The 20,325-nt window shown below is 32.5% G+C and overlaps 4 protein-coding genes across 6 annotated transcripts; 2 read left to right on the forward strand and 2 right to left on the reverse strand.

Annotated features, from left to right (window-relative positions):
• Positions 1-2,363: 2,363 nt before the first annotated feature.
• On the reverse strand, positions 2,364-4,424 carry LOC114881748. Its single transcript, XM_029198601.2, has 5 exons — positions 4,374-4,424; positions 3,851-4,018; positions 3,154-3,228; positions 2,654-2,805; positions 2,364-2,541 (listed from the first exon to the last, which is right to left on the reverse strand). The coding sequence occupies exons 2-5, from the start codon at positions 3,991-3,993 to the stop codon at positions 2,495-2,497; spliced, it is 417 nt and encodes a 138-aa protein (XP_029054434.1). The 5' UTR covers positions 3,994-4,018; positions 4,374-4,424; the 3' UTR covers positions 2,364-2,494.
• A 514-nt stretch (positions 4,425-4,938) lies between these two features.
• Positions 4,939-7,461, reverse strand: LOC114881745 (pleckstrin homology domain-containing family F member 2). 2 transcript variants are annotated; one of them, XM_029198597.2, is made up of 8 exons: positions 7,367-7,461; positions 6,971-7,035; positions 6,678-6,815; positions 6,522-6,585; positions 6,188-6,313; positions 6,000-6,106; positions 5,658-5,915; positions 4,939-5,586 (listed from the first exon to the last, which is right to left on the reverse strand). In XM_029198597.2, the coding sequence occupies exons 1-8, from the start codon at positions 7,380-7,382 to the stop codon at positions 5,557-5,559; spliced, it is 804 nt and encodes a 267-aa protein (XP_029054430.1). In that variant the 5' UTR covers positions 7,383-7,461; the 3' UTR covers positions 4,939-5,556. The 2 variants fall into 2 exon arrangements, with proteins under 2 accessions (XP_029054430.1, XP_029054431.1); XM_029198598.2 differs by lacking the exon at positions 7,367-7,461 and adding an exon at positions 7,152-7,357.
• A 301-nt stretch (positions 7,462-7,762) lies between these two features.
• LOC114881746 (ribonuclease kappa) lies at positions 7,763-8,553 on the forward strand. Its single transcript, XM_029198600.2, has 2 exons — positions 7,763-7,953; positions 8,068-8,553. The coding sequence occupies exons 1-2, from the start codon at positions 7,885-7,887 to the stop codon at positions 8,287-8,289; spliced, it is 291 nt and encodes a 96-aa protein (XP_029054433.1). The 5' UTR covers positions 7,763-7,884; the 3' UTR covers positions 8,290-8,553.
• Positions 8,554-8,574: 21 nt separating this feature from the next.
• LOC114881744 (major facilitator superfamily domain-containing protein 12-like) lies at positions 8,575-11,228 on the forward strand. Of its 2 annotated transcripts, XM_029198595.1 has the most exons (8): positions 8,575-8,938; positions 9,210-9,525; positions 9,611-9,818; positions 9,888-10,099; positions 10,173-10,532; positions 10,612-10,762; positions 10,855-10,973; positions 11,043-11,228. In XM_029198595.1, the coding sequence occupies exons 2-8, from the start codon at positions 9,219-9,221 to the stop codon at positions 11,126-11,128; spliced, it is 1,443 nt and encodes a 480-aa protein (XP_029054428.1). In that variant the 5' UTR covers positions 8,575-8,938; positions 9,210-9,218; the 3' UTR covers positions 11,129-11,228. The 2 variants fall into 2 exon arrangements, with proteins under 2 accessions (XP_029054428.1, XP_029054429.1); XM_029198596.1 differs by lacking the exon at positions 10,173-10,532.
• Positions 11,229-20,325: the final 9,097 nt, after the last annotated feature.

Consider the following 20,325-nt stretch of genomic DNA (forward strand, 5'->3'; position numbering starts at 1 on the left):
TAATAAAACAGAATTTAATGTTTCTAATTATGAATTCTTTCCAATGAAACAAGAATTTATTGTGAAAATTAATAAAACATCCTCGGGCGACTCCCTCCTCAGAGTAAATTTTCAAGAATACGCAAAATGTGTTGAAATAAATCACTCTGAGTTGGAAATCTACCCGCCACGAATTGTCTTCTTGCACATAAATTGTTCATTTTTTCATGAACGTTTAAATAACTTAATTTTCGGTATTGAATGAATGAAATTTTACTACTCGTAAAAAATTCTAAAATTATATTTGAATTTATAATGCACAAAATGTAATTAAATCAATGTAATAGCATCATTAATATGTATATAAAGTATACATATTACTATCAATATTATATTGCTTTGAACTTTCGCAATAACTATGTCAGATAGTATTTGACTTCTCTATTACAGACAAACTAAATAAAATTGTTTCGGTATTAAAATATTTCATATTCCACATTTAAGAACATTTAAGAACATTTAAGAGCATTCACAAATAACTATTGGAATATGTGGAATGGAAATAATATTAAAACGCGATGTACAAGAAGACCTAACCTGAACTAAATTAAATGAAACAATAAAAATATTACTACTCATGAGTATGATATAATCATACCCATGGTCACTGTGCTTGCTAATCACATATACAACCGGTAGCCCGTGTCGATTCGGACCATTCGTCCTTCGACATGATTGGGCACCAGAGGAACCATAAAACATGCGACTCACCGTTCGCAGATATACTCTTCTTCCGACAGTCAAGTCAAGGTGAAGACGGAAGTCGTGAAGAAATTCATCTGTAACAAAAAAAGAAGAATTACGGTTAATTTTGAAAATTATCAATTTTTATTCTAATAAAATAATATATGAAATTGAATTTTATAAAATATTAGCAATTAAAAAGAAATCTCAATTATCAAGTGTTGAAATTGTAAATTATTCTATTTCAGTTAAAATTAATTAAATAAAGTAATAAGATACTTACACTCTTTCCTTGTGGTCCAACGCCCAAGACGGAAGTCGTGAAGAAACCCATCATCAGGATATCCAGAAACTTGGCTAAATTAAAAAATTCATCTGTAACAAAACAAAAAAGAATTACGGTTAATTTTGCAAGTTATCAATTTTTATTCTAATAAAATTATATATGAAATTGAATTTTATAAAATATTAGCAATTAAAAAGAAATCTCAATTATCAAGTATTGAAATTGTAAATTATTCTATTTCAGTTAAAATTAATTAAATAAAGTAATAAGATACTTACACTCTTTCCTTATGGAGCAACGCCCAAGACTCCTCTTTAGTGGTGCTTTGACTCTAATTCCGGATATATCGAGCAATTAAAAAAAAAATTAAAAATAAAAATAGTAACGCGACCGTGAATAATTTCCGGCGAACAATTATAGACTCTACTTTCACGATGGAAAAAGAAAAATCAGAGCCGCGATGCTCTAGAAAATATTTTATAATACGCAGAAAACACTGACTCTACTTTCGCGTGATTCCTAACTGTACAAACGCAACTCTATTCAGGGCCAGTTCACCCTTGAAAAAATCAAAACATTGGAACTATGTTCGTACAAACACTGACTCTACCGACCGCCTTGCGCGCGGCCACAACAATTCCTGGAAGAAAAGATTAGTGAGGAGGTTGGGGATGGGTGGAAATATACAAAACAAAACAACATTCTTCTAACTGAGCATTCGTAATGGAAATACTGTTATTAATGGCTTGTAAATGAAAATATCTATGTTCGTGAAATATATTCGACGACGACAAATATTGTTAAAGCTGAATATTGATCCTAGATTGAAATGAAATGTTTTAAATAATTGTTGATAATTATTTCAATGAATATTACATCGATAGAAAATCATTTTGTAATAAAGATAATAGACTATTGTATTAAAGCAGAGGATTTTTGTTGTTAAAATTGTAAGCATACTATAATTTGTTGGAAATTCTATTACGGCATGATTTATAAATTATCTAATTCTTTTCAATAAGCAAAGTCCAATAATTAACCATGCTTAAACAGCATGTGATTTAATAACGTGATTCTGTTTTAATTTAAACTTGCATCAAAAGCTGTATATTATAATATAATTACTATGATTTAATAAAAACAAATTGTTTAAAATAATGAAAATATAATTAAATAATTGTTGAAGAAAAGCAATCATCTGCAGTAGAATACACGATGTTTCAATTTTGTTCTAATTTAAAACACACGTATTAAATTATTAGTTGAAATTATTTAATAAAATGAAAAATTAATTATTCTTTTTCTATTAATTGATCAAAAGAAAATTTCTCTAATCTTTTTTTCCTTGACCTTGATACCAATTAATTATCAAACATGCTTACACTTAACAACGACTCAAAAAAAGCATTAATAATTGATTATAATAAATTAAAATGTTAACAATTATATTATATACCCTTTACAAAATTATATTTTGAACCAATATCAATGGTGTCGTATCCCATGGCGCCTTTTTGAAATCAAATAAATATCTGTAACAAATAAAAAATAAAAATTTATGCTAATTAAATTTAATCAACAAATAAACAAACGATCGAAGTCGATAATTTATGTAAATTATTTAAATAAGTAGACTATGCGTACTTTTGTATTGCTTATACGCCAGCACGACCTCGACACGTCTTCTCACTTCGACGCTCGAGAGAGCAATGACGAGACCTTCCTTTCCATCGTAGACCGGTCGGCACTTCGGCAACACTCGGCAATGTTCGGTATATTCTGCTACCGGCCGATACCTAACGAAGTACATGAACACGTCTAAACAGAAATAATATTACGATGCTCAAGAAAAGACGTTATTAAATTAAAAACAGCAAATTGTGTGAAACAATATGAAAAACATTCGATAATGTTTAGGAACTTAACGATATAAAAGAGAAAATAATTCAGATTCTACAGTTCCACTCTTATTGTACATTCCCGACGAGAGCAAAAATTTTCAACTCATGTATTTGTGAAGAAAACGCCGAATTAATGTCAAAGATCAAGAATTCAGACTTCTCTTCGATGTTTCTTTCTGTTTTTTGTACTTTTAACACCCGATCGGCAATTTAATTTAGTATTTAAAGATAATTTAATCTTACCTGTTGCAGACACGTGCCAAACGGACGAAGCTTCGAGACGACTGTTGCACGCCACCACACTCCGCGCATTGCACCCTGCAACGATAAACCTGATTGGTCGAAATGGAAGGACGCTATAATAGACGACCAATCACAGCCATTGATAGAAGTTTCGTATTGCTTCGAAACTTTAATACTAATCGTAAGGGAAAGGTTCGTTAAAAACTATCAACGCCATATTGAAATAAAGTCAAGATTATTTTTCTCAGCTTAAAACATGAAAATATAGGAAACAAAGTAGAAAAAATATAAGATATTGACGGGATTTAAGAAATTATTGATATAAAAGCAGAATAAATGAAGGAAATGTTATTTTAATTCGTATTTATATCGCTATAATAGTAAAAAACGAGAAAATCAAGTATCACGATTTATAACAGTAAATTATGAGAAATATGTATCGAAAACATGAAAAAATGCAATAATGTTAAAGAAACTATTGATATAAGGGGAAAATAATTCAGATTCTGTTCTTCCAACTTCATTGTCAATTCACGGCAAGAGCAAAAAATTTCAACTCACGTATTTTTAAAGATAACCTCGAATTAATGTCAAAAAACAAAGAGCTAGACTTCTCTTTGGCTATTCTTTCTCTTTTTTGTATTTTCAACACCCGAAAGACAATTTAATTTAATATTTGAAGATAATTTAATCTTACCTGTTGCAGACACGTGCAAGAGGGACGAAGCTTCGAAGAGGAATGCTGTACTGCGTCACAAATCCACGCACTCGCTCACACAATGACGTGTCTGATTGGTCGAAATGAGAGGACGCCAACATGGGGCGACCAATCACAGCCATTGGTAGAAGTTTCGAAACTGTAATGCTAATCATAATGGAAACGTTCATACAATAAATATCAGCGAAAAAATCGAATAATGTACTTCTTTAGCAACACCCGTCTTGTATTATATTTTATACTATTATAATTATGTAATAAATAAAGGGAAATATTACTTTAATAACACTTTCCTATGTCGTGATTTTGATAAGAAATATTTAAGAATACATTATTTCTCGGCAAGAGCAAAAATTATCAACTTGTGTATTTTTGAAGAAGACGTTGAATTAATGACAAAAATTAAGAATCTACACTTCTCTTCGACTTTTCTTTCTGTTTTTTGTACTTCTAACATTCGAAAGGCAATTTAATTGACTATTTCAAGATAATTTAATCTTACCCGTTGCAGACACGTGCAGGACAGACGTAGCTTCGAAGAGGAATGCTGTACTTCGCCACACTCCGCGCACCTCACCCTACAACGATAAACCTGATTGGTCGAAATGTGAAGACGCAATAATAGACGACCAATCACAGTCAATGGTAGAAACTTAAAATTGCTTAAGGGAAAGGTTCGTTGAAAATTATCAACGCCATATTGAAATAAAGTCAAGATTACTTTTTTCAACCTACAGCATCGAAATGTAGGAAAGTAAGTAGAAAACAACATAAGATTCTCATGACATTTAATAAATTATCGTCATAAAAGCAGAATAAATGAGAAAATATTATTTTAATTCGTATCTATATCGGCAGAATAGAATATAAATTTTCAGCTTACTACACAATAAAGTAATTTGCTATATTTCACATTTTTTACGTTTAAATGTATCATCTAGAATATTTTTAATTTAACAAGATATGTAACATTTTTATTTTTAACTTTAATATTATTTATTGTTAATATTTTATTACAATTATTGCTTTTCACAATGATTTTATGTTATGTAAATAACTAAACAAGGTTTAATTCTATCTGTTTAAAAATTTATTATATAATGTATTTTTTCTAAAATTGACATGAAATCAGTATCAGTTGTTTGAAAACAGTACAAAAGAACAGATCTTCTATTTAGAAAGGCACAGTGTGGCATATATCCTTAAAATATTTGATCAACGAAAATTGGTATTTGATGATAGTAAATATTGAGATATTACAATATAACAAGATAATACAAATGTAAACGGGTCAAAATTTCGAGTTCCACTTGTAGCGAATTATTTTTTTCAACATACAAAGAGTTAATAATAGTAGTCTTGTTCGTTGAATGTCTGTGTAAATAGTATAGCAATGTATTAAGTTTTAATATCCCGAATGGTTTTAAATTATTCTCATAAATTAGATATGCATCATATAAAATGTATGTTTTTAAAGTTTGGTATAAAATTATTCAAATTGTTTATACACAGACATTTTTCTTAGCTCTTTACATAAATATAATTTAAAAATAGGTTTAACAATGTTTAAATCACTATAACTTTTAATATTATTGACAATTTAAAATTAGTAATTTTTAAAAATATTGTTTTCAATATTATTCCTGTTTGCAGTGTTATTTAGTATAATATATTTATAGTCAACTTCATCGGGCAAGTGTGGAGTAAAATTTAGGCTACAACAAAATAAAAATATGTAATTTAAAAATGTGATAAGAGAAATAACTTTTATGTTCAATTTAATTACCTCATCATGCTTTTCTTCCTTATTTCCCTCCTCATCATCACCAGAACTATCACCACCTGAACTATCAGCAGAATTACGTTGCTGGTCTTTGTTATTTAAACTGTCAACAGCAGTTGGAGATGATGCCTTTACTTTACTAGCTGTATCATAACATTGCAAACACACTCTAACTGCCTTTCCATTTCCTTGTCCAGGTAATAACAATTTTTTATTACTGCAAGGCCCGCATACCACAGCTCCACATTGCCTACAATGGTGCTAGAAAAATTTTATTAATATTTTAAAGATTATATCGTATAAAACTATATTATTTAACAACTTGCAAAAATAATATATGTATACCCGTCTGTTTAAAACTGTAAACTGTGTTTTATTACAATGCATACAAATTGTAGCTTCATTGTCTGGAACCCAAACAGCTGCATGAACCTCAACTGGTTTTTTCCCACCTATTAAAAAAAGGAATTCAAAGCATAAGCATGGTATGACATAATAAATTTATATAATTTTTTACTAAGTTTATTATTTACTCTTTCTTAATAGATCCTCAATGCATTTAGTAATATGAGCCATCCATTCTTGCTTCTCTGTTGGAGTGGCAGCATAAACAGCAAACGACTTTGTTACTGTTTTTATGAGCCAACCATTGCGATACTCTATAAATAATAATAAAATATTACACTATCCTTGGTAACTATATATATATTTGCAATACCACATGTGTTTTTCTACATTCCTTTAGGTACCAGATATTAAAAATAGAGAATAAAAGTAAAGGATTATGATTTTATAACAGATTTGTGAAAAATCTATTAAAAAATGAAGAATATGATCTGATCAACAATGAAAATACATATAACTTACGACCATCATCAGCTAAAGATTCAAGTTTGACCTGTTCAAGTGGTATTATGTGTTGCTTGTTATACTGTTAACACACATAATATAAAATTGTTTATTATAATTGAATAAATTACAAACAAAATAAAACCATTTTTCTTTTAATACATAATTTAATACCTTTTTTTTGTTCATTACAATATTTCCATAAACCAATATATCATTAAATAAAAAGAACTGTCTTGGTTTTGGCTTCTTTCTACACATTTTTGTTAATACACCTTCTCCAACTAAAACTCTTCCAGGTACTGCAAGTGGCTGAAATATATAATATACTTAGCTACCTGACAGGATACCATTTAATTTTATAAATCTTTTCATTTAAATATTATGTTACAAATAAGTTCTTGAAAAATAAAATGTTAAAGACAACATAAAGTAAAATACTAATAATTCTAACATATTAATCTCACCTGGCCAGAACTGCCAAAGCAGTTTTCGACCATAGCAATGCGTCTGGCATTAGCCTCGCTATTTACTGGAATAAATCACATAAAAAATAATCATCTTTCAGTCAACATTCGTAAAAACACAGTGCATAGTAATGAACCGAATTCAGCAACAAATTAACTATTTCTTTTAAATAGATCTCACATTATGTATTCAATTTAACTGTCAAAATCACAAACTATCGAGTTACACCGTTATCTGATGCGATTTAACAAATCGTAGACCGTAGAACTTGTGAATTTTCCAATTCTTGAATTGAAACAAGTATTACGTATATTAATATTATATACACAAAAGAGAATTAAACCCTTTATAAATATTATAGCAATAATTAAATGATAACTAAAATATAAACTAACCCAATCGGTCAACCATGGTCCTATGAATCAGGGCTGACAACCAGGAAGTATGAATCACGTATGCTGCCTGTCACATTCGTAATAAGTCAAACTTATAATATTACAAAAATTACAATTATGTTAGAAAAATTACAAAAAAAATGTATTAAGTGACTTAAATAGTTTTAAAAATGATATAAAATTGAAATTTCTTTTTATGGAAATTATATGGTTATTAGGAACAAGATGCAAATGATGGGAATAAAAATTATATTGCATTTGCTTTCGTTTTTTATTAAAATATTCGTAATCTTATTTGTTCGTTAAGAAGTATTGTCAATGTAGTGATGTGGCATTTTATGTGAATTACACATTTTCAAATACCGGATGTAGCAATTCGAGATATCGATAACTAGTAGGACTGTTCTAAACCAAAGTCATATGATTGTCGAAGGCGTAGCAAGTTAACATTTGTACGTTTCTTATTAAGTTATCTTGGACAAAAGTATATAGAAACATATCAATTTTTACACCCAAAAATGAAGATATGTGGACCCAAATACGCCCTGTGTGGCCTGATATTATCTGTTTGGGGAATATTTCAACTAGTAAGTTATTTAACCTAATTCTAATCCATCAATATACAATAAATTTATTAGTTTCAAGAAGTATCAGAGATTATAAGTCTGCATGTCAAAGCATAATGTTAATTTAATTTTCAGCTCTTAATGGGAATATTCTTCTATGTCAAAAGTGTAGCTTTAATAGAAGATCTTCCATTAGAAGGCGAGTTTGTTAAAGCTACAGACTTTTACGCTGCAGCAGACAGGGGTTATAAACAAAATGCATATAATTGTTGGATTGCAGCCTGCATTTATGTTTTTACATTACTGTTTTCAGGACATCAGTTTTATATAAATTCAAGATCATCTTTGAGTGTTTGAAAGAATATTACTAGTGCATTGTACATCAAGTAAAGATATGTATAAATTTATAAAGTATTATTGTATGATAGTCAAAAGAAAGACACGTTTATGAATATTTTTAATTAGATTTAAAACTGTGTTGAAAGCTTCAATAATAATCTTTGCAACAATAGCATTTGGCTTTACTGGGTTTTAAAATAAGCATTAGTTAACTTGATTAAGTGTACATTATTTCATATTATTATAAAGATGTAAAAATATAAATATACCTTAAAACCCTTACTACATTTATTTTTTAGTATAATGTGAAACATTTAATTTATCCCAGTTGTAAATAACAATAAATATAATACAATTCTGATAGAAATTTGTTAATTTTGATGTCAAGTTTTATATCCATGGAAAATTATATTTTTCAAAATGTGTTTTGATATGAATCATTTTCAAATATTCTAATTATATCTATATATGTATAGTTTCATGAAACATGGGTGACATCACCTGTCATCCTGAAACTTAATATAAGTAATACATTAAAAAAAAGACATTAAGTGTTTCAAATTATTAAGACAACAAAATTTTAAGAAATATACTGTATTATTGTGTGGAAGAAACGTTAAAATCACTTGAATTGTGCACGAAAAAATTGTAATATCACAAACAATAGGTTACGTATCTATTTGCTAAATATCTTTTTCATTTTCTTTCAAATGCATGTAGTTTAAGTTAATTAATTCAATTTATATTTGAATTATTTTTTAACAGAAATGATATATTAACTATTTTGTAACTTATTAAAAGGAATAAAAGATTTTTGAAGATCGCATTTTGACTAAGTTCGCATGTTTATTAAATGTAAAAAATAAATTAAAAAACATATGCTAAAAGTTTTAAACAAGCATGATTTATTGTATAAATAACATTTAATTCTTTTTTAGTATATTGCAATGGAAAGTGAACAAAGAAGTTTAGCCGAAGACTATAGTGAAATAATACAACGTCTTCCTATTTCACTAAAATTATCATATGGAATAGGACATGTTTTAAATGATATTTGTGCTTCTATGTGGTTTACTTATTTATTAGTATTTTTTCATTTGGTACTGGGATTTGATTCTACATTATCAGGAGTAATTTTACTTATTGGTCAAATAGCAGATGCTTTAGCTACCCCATTTGTTGGACTTCATTCTGATAAAATTGATGAGTTCTGGTTATGTAAATATGGAAGAAGAAAAACATGGCATTTAATAGGTATACATACATCATACGTATATGCATTATTATTTAACTTTAACCAATTTTTATATTAAAGCACTTTTTAAATTGTGCACTTTAGGTACCCTGTGTGTATTATTTGCATTTCCCTTTATATTTTCACATTGCATTGGCTGTGAATCTGCTCATAAATGGGCACAACTGATTTATTATAGTGCATTTGTTGTGATTTTCCAATTTGGATGGGCTGCAGTTCAAATATCTCATTTATCATTAGTACCAGAACTCACACCTACTGAACATGAAAGAACAGAACTCATAGCTATCAGGTATTTTTTTAAAGTAATATTAAAATAACAATATTAAATATATGCTAATTAATAATCTTGTATACATAGGTATAGCTTTACTGTACTATCAAATATTTTTGTATATTGTATTACTTGGGCAGTTTTACATATAACAAATAACAAAGATGCAAATACGCAAATTGGTCCAGATGATGCAGACAAATTTCAAGATATTGTATTTATAGGAATAGGAACAGGAGTAGTAACATCTATTTTATTTCATATCTTTGTTAAAGAGAGATCATTGAGTAATTCTGATGGTAAAATTAAATTCTATTCATAGATTTTCTATTTGATAGTTAAGATTTTAATGTACTTGTATATTTATTTTAGGTTCATTACGTACAAATTCAAGAGCAATATCTTTATTATTAAAAGATGTCCAATTATATCAAGTAGCTTGTATATATATGCCCACTCGTTTATTTGTAAATCTATCACAAATTTATGTTCCTTTATATTTGCATGAGTCTCTAAGTATGCCAGCTACATCTTTAGCTATAATTCCCTTAATAATGTTTTTGAGCAGTTTTGCAATATCCTTAATTATAGAAAAATTAAATACAAAATTAGGTAGAAAAATTTCGTATTCTTTTGGTGTTATATTGGGTATAATTGCTTGTGTTTGGATAAAATTTGGTACTGGTGTGGTTTATACAAAATATGAAATATATCCAGTATCTTTGATGTTAGGTATTTAGCATGATAAATCTACTATTTAATAGTAATTTGAGAAATACAGTACATATTTAAAAGAATCATTCTGTTATAGGGTCTGCTGGATCCATTATGCTAGTGACCAGTCTTGGTGTTACAGCAGATTTTATAGGACAAAATGTAGATAGTGGTGCATTTGTATATGGTATCATGAGTTTTACTGATAAACTTTGCAATGGTCTAGCAGTTATGCTTATTCAATATTTGTTAGTGTGTTTGAAATCTATCAATCTAACACAATTTAACTGCAACTAATTTATTTAAAAATTGTAATAATATTTCACATTATTTTTTTCAGAGGAAGTTGGATTAATACCAAAAATTATTACAAAGATGTTTTAGTATATGTTTGCAGTTCTTCTGCAATACTTGGCCTATTAGTGATATTATACATAAAACCATTCCATAATAATGAAGGTAAAATTTATAAAATGTGCTACCTATAAAATAATATTGTATTGTAATAGATGTTATAAACTTTTGTAGCATATAATACATTAAGCTCAGGACAAACTACAGCATTATCGGAGAATGAATCTAATGATATATTAAGACAAGATCATGTTACATAATTAAGAGGTTTGTAACTTAAGCATGTATATTTCAATATAAAACTGTGGTAAAGTTCAGTTTACAAATACGACAATAATTTAATATAAGATGTTACAGTAATATGATTTAGAACATTATATTAATTAATCCGGTAATTATTTACATTGAAATTTTTAATGATAATCATTTCAACGCAAAAATAAATATGTGCGATAAGTTTAAAAAAAACACCGAGCATGGTAGACCTCTCCAGGGAAAACAGCGATGCTTCCATACGTTTTCCTGTCCTGGGGTTCTGGGATTTCTGGTCTTTCCTGGAAGATTCCCCTTTACCGACTGTTACCGACTTGGTAATGAAGCCACCTAAGGTGATGCGAACGTCGAAAACTTTACCGACAGATCCTAGAAAAATCCCTAGAAACGTGTTTTCAAATTACGTCGTCATTTCTAAACTTAATGTAAACAAATTTGAGGGACGTGTTCAGGAGGCCCTAAAGAATGGTAGTCTGGTCCTTATATTATCCAAATCGTCAAAAAGTTATAAAATATTGAAAGTTTTGTCTGTCAACTGTCAAGAAAATGGCGGATCGGACTCACCTGCATCAATTTATTCGTAATATAAACATTTCTGTGAATCGTGTGTCCAAATGGGTACCAGACTACCATTCTTTGGTTCAGATAGAACAAAACGAGCACCCAAGAGATGATGTACAAGTGAAGCCTCCAGGTAGAAGAAATTTGAAAACTACGATTTCGTTGATTGTTCACTCGCGAAAGACGTCAACAAGGTAAAACAGACTACAAATTTACTTTCTCGTTTTTTTCTATAGGGCGTAGTTCATTCGTTTTTTGCGACCGAACCGTTGACGACGATACAATGTGTCGTGGAGAATGGGACATTTGAGCCTAGAAGAGGCGATGAACTCTGACGCGTGAAAAAGACATTCACGCGTCAAAGTCCATCATTCTTATTAAAGAATAAAAAATAGCACCGTAGCTTTCTTCTAGTATAGGTTTTATCTACCCTCTGAAAGTAATTAATTAATTACTAGTAATATTTAGAGTGATCATTTTTGTTCAAGCCGCCGCCCCTATAAGGGTTCATAATTAATTAATTAGTGACTAGATTCTTACAAAACCTATATTAGAAAGTCGCTACAAGTATGTAGATTAAGAATCAATCATAAAAGTTCATAAATTATTCCTAGATAGGCCCATTTTTGCCGGTAATGTCACCTCGCTGCATTACCCCCTTAAGGGGGTAGACACGGGTAAAAATTTAACTTCAATCACTTTGGAAAATAAATCATTTTAGAAAAGCAATAAATTAATTAAAGAATAGAAGAGTATTTCTAACTGCTATTATTGTATAACGTTCAATAACTATTTGATAAAAATCAAAATTAAAACATAATAATCTCTTCTTAATATTGTATAAAAATTAAATAATTCAAACAAATTTACCGGATATCCGTGTATAAAAATAATAAATTTCAATAGATATAACAATAATTTAATTAACAAACAATTGTAAAATTATAAATAGTAATTAAATAAATTTGAATAGAATAATCAAACCAAATTTTGCAATATACCCGCGCAAAAATTGAAGAAATAAACAATTTAAACAGATATAACAATAATTTGATTAACAAACAATTGTAAAATTAAAAATAATAATTAAATAATTTTTGATAGAATAATTAAACAAAATTTTGCAATATACCCACGCGGAAATGGAAAGAAATAAACAATTTAAATAGATATAACAATAATTTGATTAATAAACAAATGTAAAATATAAAATAATTATTAAACAAATATTAACAAATATCAAATAGATATTCACCGGAACCGGTGAAACGGAACGTCATACTTGGTTGCGCGCGCAGCGCGCCGGTACAAGCGCGACCTCGAGAGGGGTCAAATCTAGTCAGTCTTATCGCGACTGCTGAACGATACGGATGGATCTGTCAAACATATACCGGTACGGGTTGATACCATGGATATTCGTGCATGGATTTATCAGTGTATTACCATAAGTGTTACTGTGTTTGCCTATAGTGTTTCCTATAGTGTTTCCCATGTGTTTTGGAATATTTATACGGATATATTAGTTCGTTTTATGGTGTGGTACCCCTTGTACCTGCATGTGCTTTATTGTGTTTTATGGCGTGGTACCCCATGTACCTGCATGTGCTTTATTGTGTTTTATGGTGTGGTTCCCTATGTGCTTCGGCATATTTTTACGGATTTATTAGTGGGTTTTATGGAGTGGTACCCTATGTGCTTTGGCATATTTATACGGATTTATTAGTGGGTTTTATGGAGTAGTACCCTATGTGTTTTGGTATATTTATACGGATTTATTAGTAGGTTTTATGAAGTGGTACCCTATGTGTTTTACTACAATTTTGCAAATATTTTATGGTCTTCTATGGTTTTGATCTTCATGTGTTTTGGGATGTATTTATTTGCATGTGTTTTACCGTATTTTATGATTTAGTTATTCCCATATAGTTTTGCATGCATATTTTTGAATTATCCTATGTATTAGCATATTAACTACAACAAATTCAGAGAAAACATATATCTTTCAAGAATCGTGATTTTTATACTTTCAGATGAATGCTTTGGCCAGGGGGGGTACCGTTTCTTTGACGATCAATCATGGATCAATCTAAGATGCGTGGCGAGTGCAGTAGTACAAGTCAACGATCGGTGAGTCGCATGCTTTAAAGTTCCTCCGGTTCCCATCATGTCGTAGGACGAATGGTCCGTAGCGACACGGGAATTGGTTGTAATTTTTATTTTTTGAGCGAGCATAGTGACCCACGAATATCACTGTATCATTTTATACAATGATAATCGTGCAAATTGTTTTTTTGTGTATTTTATGTCTTAGCTCAGGATAGGGTTTTCTTGTACATATTTACATATACATATAGATTTCGAGTTTAAAAATGTATAGAAGTCGGATGACCCTCCGATTTCACAATACACTTTCTTTTTTATATGTACAAGAATTTATTTCGCGATGAGCAGATTTCAATATCAAAGTAATAAGCATGAATACTTTTAATTACTTCAACTACTTACTTTGATAAGGAAATCGCTCTTGAAATTGAAACGTTTTTCCGATTTTATTCGTGAAATTGGCATCAGATTAGTAGATGGGCTGGCCCCCACAGGGGGGTGGGATTTTCAGATTTATTAGTGTTGCGAAAAATTTACAGCGCGGGGGTAACTATGACAATGCACTGACTAGTATTCGGTGGGAATCCTTTTGGTTTTTAAATTCAATCCAATGTATCATTTATTTAATAAAATTAGTTACAAGGATTCCGCGGCATAAGACCGTGAAACACCATCTCATGGGAGATAAACCCATGCATTACTAGGCCTTTGCAGGCGCAGCTTTAGAATATGGAACATATGAAAATATGTTACCATATTCTAAACTGTAGTCCTTTTGTCTATACTAGGGGCGTCCGTCAATCTGACACCGTTGGATGCAACGTGTTGGACGGGCGGGTAGCGCTCTTAGCGAAGGGGTGCATCCTGTCCTGGCGTTACGACGTCCAGGCGGGGTGGGTGGTATGTAGCGTCGAGCGCAAGTTCAGGGGGCCTAAGAACCTCCGTTGCCAGCTGATATTAGCAGTGCACAATGTTTTACGTCATAGTTGCCCAATTTTGCTTTTTAGTATTTGCTCTTCAAGCATTGTATAAAGTTTCCCTTTCGAACTTGAAATTCATTCTGTTACGTTCACGGTTCTCGACCCTAAACACTCATCATTCGCACTTCAGCCTCACGAACTCTATCACATAATCATTTATCCACCCGCATACCATTGTGTAGTGAAATATTACCTCGTTGGGATTTTCAAGTTTAAGTAGTGTTGCGAAAAATTCTCAACGCGAAAGTAAATATTACCCCGTTAGAATTTTCAAGTTTAAGTAGTGTTGCGAAAAATTTCCAACGCGAGAATAAATATGACTATTCACTGGCTAGTATTCGGTGGGAATCCTTTTGGTTTTTAAAATCAGTCCAATATTTTATTTATTTATTCAAATTAGTTACAAGGATTCCGCGGCATAAGACCGTGAACACCACCTCATGGGAGATAAAACCATGCATTACTAGGCCTTTGCAGGCACAGCCATAGGGTACGGGACATTTAAGTATGTCGCACTCCATACGCTAAGCTGTCTTAAAGTCCTTTTGCCTATACTATTAGCGTCCACCACTCGGACACGTTGGATGCAACGTGTTCGATGGGTGGGTAGCGCTATTAGCGAAGGGGTGCATCCTGCCTTAATGGCCAAGTGCCATTACGGCCAGGTGCCTTAAACAGGCGGGATGGGTGGTATGTAGCGTCTGGCGTATGAACTAGGGGGCCTAAGAACCTTCGTTGCCAGCTGATATTAGCAGTGGACGCATGTTTGAGTCATATTTGTTCAATTTTGCTTTTCAATATTTGCTCTTCAAGCATAATTTAAAGCTCCCCTTTAGTCATGTTACTAGATCAGGATTTTCTATTTTAATTAGTGTTGCGTAAAATAACGCGAGAGTAAATATGACGATGCACTTACTAGTATTCGGTGGGAATCCTTTTTGTTTTTAAACTCAATGTTTTATTTAATTAATCAAATTAGTTACAAGGATTCCGCGGCATAAGACCGTGAACACCATCTCATGGGAGATAAAACCATGCATTACTAGGCCTTTCAAGGCGCAGATTTAGAATGTGGCGGAGTACCAAATCTTCCATTTGATAAACTGCTGCCTTTTGTCTATACTATGGGCGTCCGTCAATCTGACACCGTTGGATGCAACGTGTTGGACGGGCGGGTAGCGCTCTTAGCGAAGGGGTGCACCCTGTTCTAGGCGGGGTGGGTGGTATGTAGCGTCGAGCGCAAGTTCAGGGGGCCTAAGAACCTCCGTTGCCAGCTGATATTAGAAGTGCACCGTTTTTGCGTCATAGTTGCTCTATTTTGCTTTTCAGTATTTGCTCTTCAAGCATTGTAGAAAGCTCTTCGTTCGTACATCAAATTCATTCTGTCACGTTCACGGTTCTCGACCCTAAACACTCATCATTCACACTTCAGCCTCATGAACTCTATCACATAATCATTTATCCACCTGCATACCTTTGTGTAGTGAAATATTACCCCGTTAGATATTAATGTACCAGACATGTTTCTAGATTAGGATTTTCTATTTTAATTAGTGTTGCGAAAAATTTCCAACGCGAGAGTAAATATGACTATACACTGACTAGTATTCGGTGGGAATCCTTTTGGTTTTTATGTGATAAAATTAGTTACAAGGATTCCGCGGCATAAGACCGTGAACACCACCTCATGGGAGATAAAACCATGCATTACTAGGCCTTTGCAGGCACAGCCATAGGGTACGGGACATTTAAGTATGTCGCACTCCATACGCTAAGCTGTCTTAAAGTCCTTTTGCCTATACTATTAGCGTCCACCACTCGGACACGTTGGATGCAACGTGTTCGATGGGTGGGTAGCGCTATTAGCGAAGGGGTGCATCCCGCCTTAATGGCCAGGTGCCATTGCGGCCAGGTGCCTTAAACAGGCGGGATGGGTGGTATGTAGCGTCGTGCGTAAGTGCAGGGGGCCTAAGAACCTCCGTTGCCAGCTGATATTAGCAGTGGACGCATGTGGAGTCATATTTGCTTAATTTTTCTTTTCAATATTTGCTCTTCAAGCATAATTTAAAGCTCCCCTTTAGTCATGTTGCTAGATCAGTATTTTCTATTTTAATTAGTGTTGCGAAAGATAACGCGAGAGTAAATATGACGATGCACTTACGAGTATAGGGTGGGAATCCTTTTGGTTTTGAAAGTCAATGCATTTAGTTAATCAAATTAGTTACAAGGATTCCGCGGCATAAGACCGTGAAACCATCTCATGGGAGATAAAACCATGCATTACTAGGCCTTTGCAGGCGCAGCTTTAGAATGTGGCGCACGACCATATGTTACATATTGTAAACTGCAGCCTTTTGTCTATACTATGGGCGTCCGTCAATCTGACACGTTGGATGCAACGTGTTGGACGGGCGGGTAGCGCTCTTAGCGAAGGGGTGCATCCTATCCTAGGCGGGGTGGGTGGTGGTAGCGTCGAACGCAAGTTCAGGGGGCCTAAGAACCTCCCTTGCCAGCCCTATATTAGAAGTGCACCGTTGTTGCGTCATAGTTGCTCTATTTTGCTTTTCAGTATTTGCTCTTCAAGCATTGTAGGAAGTTCTTCGTTCATACTTCAACTTCATTCTGTCACGTTCACGATTCTCGACTCTAAACGTTCATCATTCACACTTCAGCCTCATGAACTCTATCACATAATCATTTATCCACCCGCATACCCCGGTATAGTGAAATATTCGCCCGTTAGATGTTTATGTACTAGTTATGTTTTTAGATCAGGATTTTCTATTTTAATTAGTGTTGCGAAAAATTTCGAACGCGAGAGTAAATATGACAATGCACTGACTAGTATTCGGTGGGAATCCTTTTGGTTTTTAAACTCAATCCAATATATTATTTATTTAATGAAATTAGTTACAAGGATTCCGCGGCATAAGACCGTGAAACACCATCTCATGGGAGACAAACCCATGCATTACTAGGCCTTTGCAGGCGCAGCTTTAGAATACGGAACATATGTAAATATGTTACCATATTCTAAACTGTAGTCCTTTTGTCTATACTATGGGCGTCCGTCAATCTGACACCGTTGGATGCAACGTGCTGGACGGGCGGGTAGCGCTCTTAGCGAAGGGGTGCATCCTGTCCTGGCGTTACGACGTCCAGGCGGGGTGGGTGGTATGTAGCGTCGAGCGCAAGTTCAGGGGGCCTAAGAACCTCCGTTGCCAGCTGATATTAGCAGTGCACCATGTTTTATGTCATAGTTACTCAATTTTGCTTTTCTGTATTTGCTCTTCAAGCTTTATATTTGCAATGTCGAGTCACTTTTATTAAAATAGTCTGATCAAATCGTTTATTCGGATCAGATCGCTCTCGTCTTCGACTGATCTTACACCGCGTTACGCATATTCTTTTACCCCCAATCACTCTGTCTTTTTTTCGCGGTCATCCTCCAAGCTATCCGACTATATACTCCATCCCCCTGGGGGGGGCCAGCCCATATACTAAATCGTAGCCGTGAAATTTCGCCGATATTCTTACTTTTAATAAAGTGAGAATATCATCTTTAGTTTTTGCTAATCATACGTTTTAGCTTAGGCATTTCAGCACACATGAAGAAAACTGGTAGGTGAAAATACCTTTGGCCTTGTTCATTTTTATGCCCAAAGCTCATTCGGGTACTTAGATGTACTCGCGTGGGTGGAGGGCGGTGGACAAGGTTTAGTTTTAAGTGTAATACATTTTGGCGACTGACAAAAGTAGTGAACCAGTAGTGAACTACGATACAAGTTCCACATGTGTGTGTGTGGTTAGGATGTGGGATTTGTATCGTTTATTAACAATCTTAACTTACTATAACATTAGAAAATACTTATCAAGAATAAATTGAAAAATTTTTACATTAGATAATTCAATAGAATACTAAAATGAAATATATTACTTTAGCATAATGTTCACTATTATTTGTCAGTCGATTTCAGCAAAAAGGTATGAAATTATTAGAGTGTGAATGTTGAATTGAACTCGGGTGTCGGAGGCGTCCCGGGACGTACTCCCTAGGTGTAGGCATTTTTGCACCCGGGTGGTTGTATGAGAACCGTGGAGTGAATTTTTGTGAGAATGATTTTTGCCCTTTTTTAAATATAGCGATAGGCAGGCAGGTAGTTTACTTCTGGTGTGATTGAGTTTAGTTTATAAGTAGGCAGGGCCAGAGCAAGCTTTCATGTTTCTCTTCGTATTCTCCTCTAATACGTGAGAAGCTTGTATCTGGGGTTGGAAATTAAAAAATCAAGAGGAAAAATGAAAATGCAAATTAATTAGTTGATTAATTAATTAATTTAGCATTCTCTCTTGATTTTTTCAAGGCCAAGCCTTATTAGTTTGTAAGTCGTAGTCGTGGTACTAGACCCGATTACAAAAATGAAGTATTAAAGTGAAAGTGCAGTGAAGTGAAGTGAAATTAAAAAGTGTTTGTGCTTGGACATTTGCAAAAATTATGCAGGTATGCGAGTAGCGATTCAAGGGATCGTTGCTCGTTTACGTGCTACGTTTTTATAAATGTCTGAGCAAACGTAAAATTTTCGCGAGTGATTTTTGTGAGGCTATTGCCGAAGAAAGAAGAGGCTACATGCCGAAGAGCCCCGGCAAAATTTGCCCAGAAGAGGGGAACTACTAATGGCTCTCCATCTTCGGATGGACAGTCATTCTGTCACTATGCTCGCTAATTTGTTCTTTTCTTTTTTTTTCTTGACCGGTATGAAAAGTACCGTCGAGAACATATTGAACTTGAAATTTTATTGCAATTTTGTTTCTGTTCTCGGTATTTTCCGTTTCAATTGTTATCGAAATTTTCCGTTTCAATTGTTATCGAAATTGTGATGTTAATTATATTTTCTGTTTCTGCATTTTATTGTTGAAATTTTTATTTTATGTTGTCTGTTTTGGGGGGTTTACTATTTTATTTCAGGAAATTATTCTCTTCTTATACCGATTTCGTATTCTCGTTTCTTTTATTAAACAGCTCTGAGGTTGCAATGGTAACTATGTTTTCTGTTCGTGGCATTTTTTATTTTAATTGTTATTGAAATTGTGGTGTTAATTATATTTTCTCTTTCAGAATTTTATTGTTGAAATTTTTATTTAATGTTGTCTGTTTTGGGGGGTTTTGTGATTTTAGGGAGGTCACTATTTTATTTCAGGAAATTATTCTCCTCATGTATATAATAATCATCTTTTCTATTACAGCATTTTGTTGTTCAATTGTTATTTCGTTAATTGTTACTGAAATTATGATATTAATTATATTTTCTATTTTCTATTTCAGCATTTTATTGTTGAAAGTTTTATGTTGTTTGTTTTGAGGGGTTTTGTGATTTTAGGGAGGTCACTATTTTATTTCAGGAAATTATGCTCCTCATGTATATAATAATAATCTTTTCTATTACAGCATTTTGTTGTTCAATTGTTATTTTGTTAATTGTTACTGAAATTATGATGTTAATTATATTTTCTATTTCAGCATTTTATTGTTAAATTATTATTAT

This window comes from Osmia bicornis, chromosome 13 (genome assembly GCF_907164935.1).
Source record: "Osmia bicornis bicornis chromosome 13, iOsmBic2.1, whole genome shotgun sequence".
NCBI classification, from domain to species: Eukaryota; Metazoa; Arthropoda; class Insecta; order Hymenoptera; family Megachilidae; genus Osmia; species Osmia bicornis.

Bases quoted from the DNA above. Each gene is read 5' to 3' on its own strand.
- LOC114881748 (XM_029198601.2), bottom strand. From the start codon at position 3,993: ATGGCTGTGATTGGTCGCCCCATGTTGGCGTCCTCTCATTTCGACCAA. The intron at 3,229-3,850 runs GTAAGATTAAAT...TTATCGTTGCAG, and splicing joins CTTGCACGTGTCTGCAACAG to GGTGCAATGCGCGGAGTGTG. The intron at 2,542-2,653 runs GTACGCATAGTC...TATTTGTTACAG, and splicing joins GGCGTATAAGCAATACAAAA to ATATTTATTTGATTTCAAAA.
- LOC114881745 (XM_029198597.2), bottom strand. The intron at 6,816-6,970 runs GTGAGATTAATA...TATATATTTCAG, and splicing joins GCTTTGGCAGTTCTGGCCAG to CCACTTGCAGTACCTGGAAG. The intron at 6,107-6,187 runs GTAAATAATAAA...TTTTTTTAATAG, and splicing joins TGAGGATCTATTAAGAAAGA to GTGGGAAAAAACCAGTTGAG.
- LOC114881746 (XM_029198600.2), top strand. From the start codon at position 7,885: ATGAAGATATGTGGACCCAAATACGCCCTGTGTGGCCTGATATTATCT. The intron at 7,954-8,067 runs GTAAGTTATTTA...TTTAATTTTCAG, and splicing joins TTTGGGGAATATTTCAACTA to CTCTTAATGGGAATATTCTT.
- LOC114881744 (XM_029198595.1), top strand. From the start codon at position 9,219: ATGGAAAGTGAACAAAGAAGTTTAGCCGAAGACTATAGTGAAATAATA. The intron at 9,819-9,887 runs GTATTTTTTTAA...TTGTATACATAG, and splicing joins ACAGAACTCATAGCTATCAG to GTATAGCTTTACTGTACTAT. The intron at 10,100-10,172 runs GTAAAATTAAAT...TATTTATTTTAG, and splicing joins ATCATTGAGTAATTCTGATG to GTTCATTACGTACAAATTCA.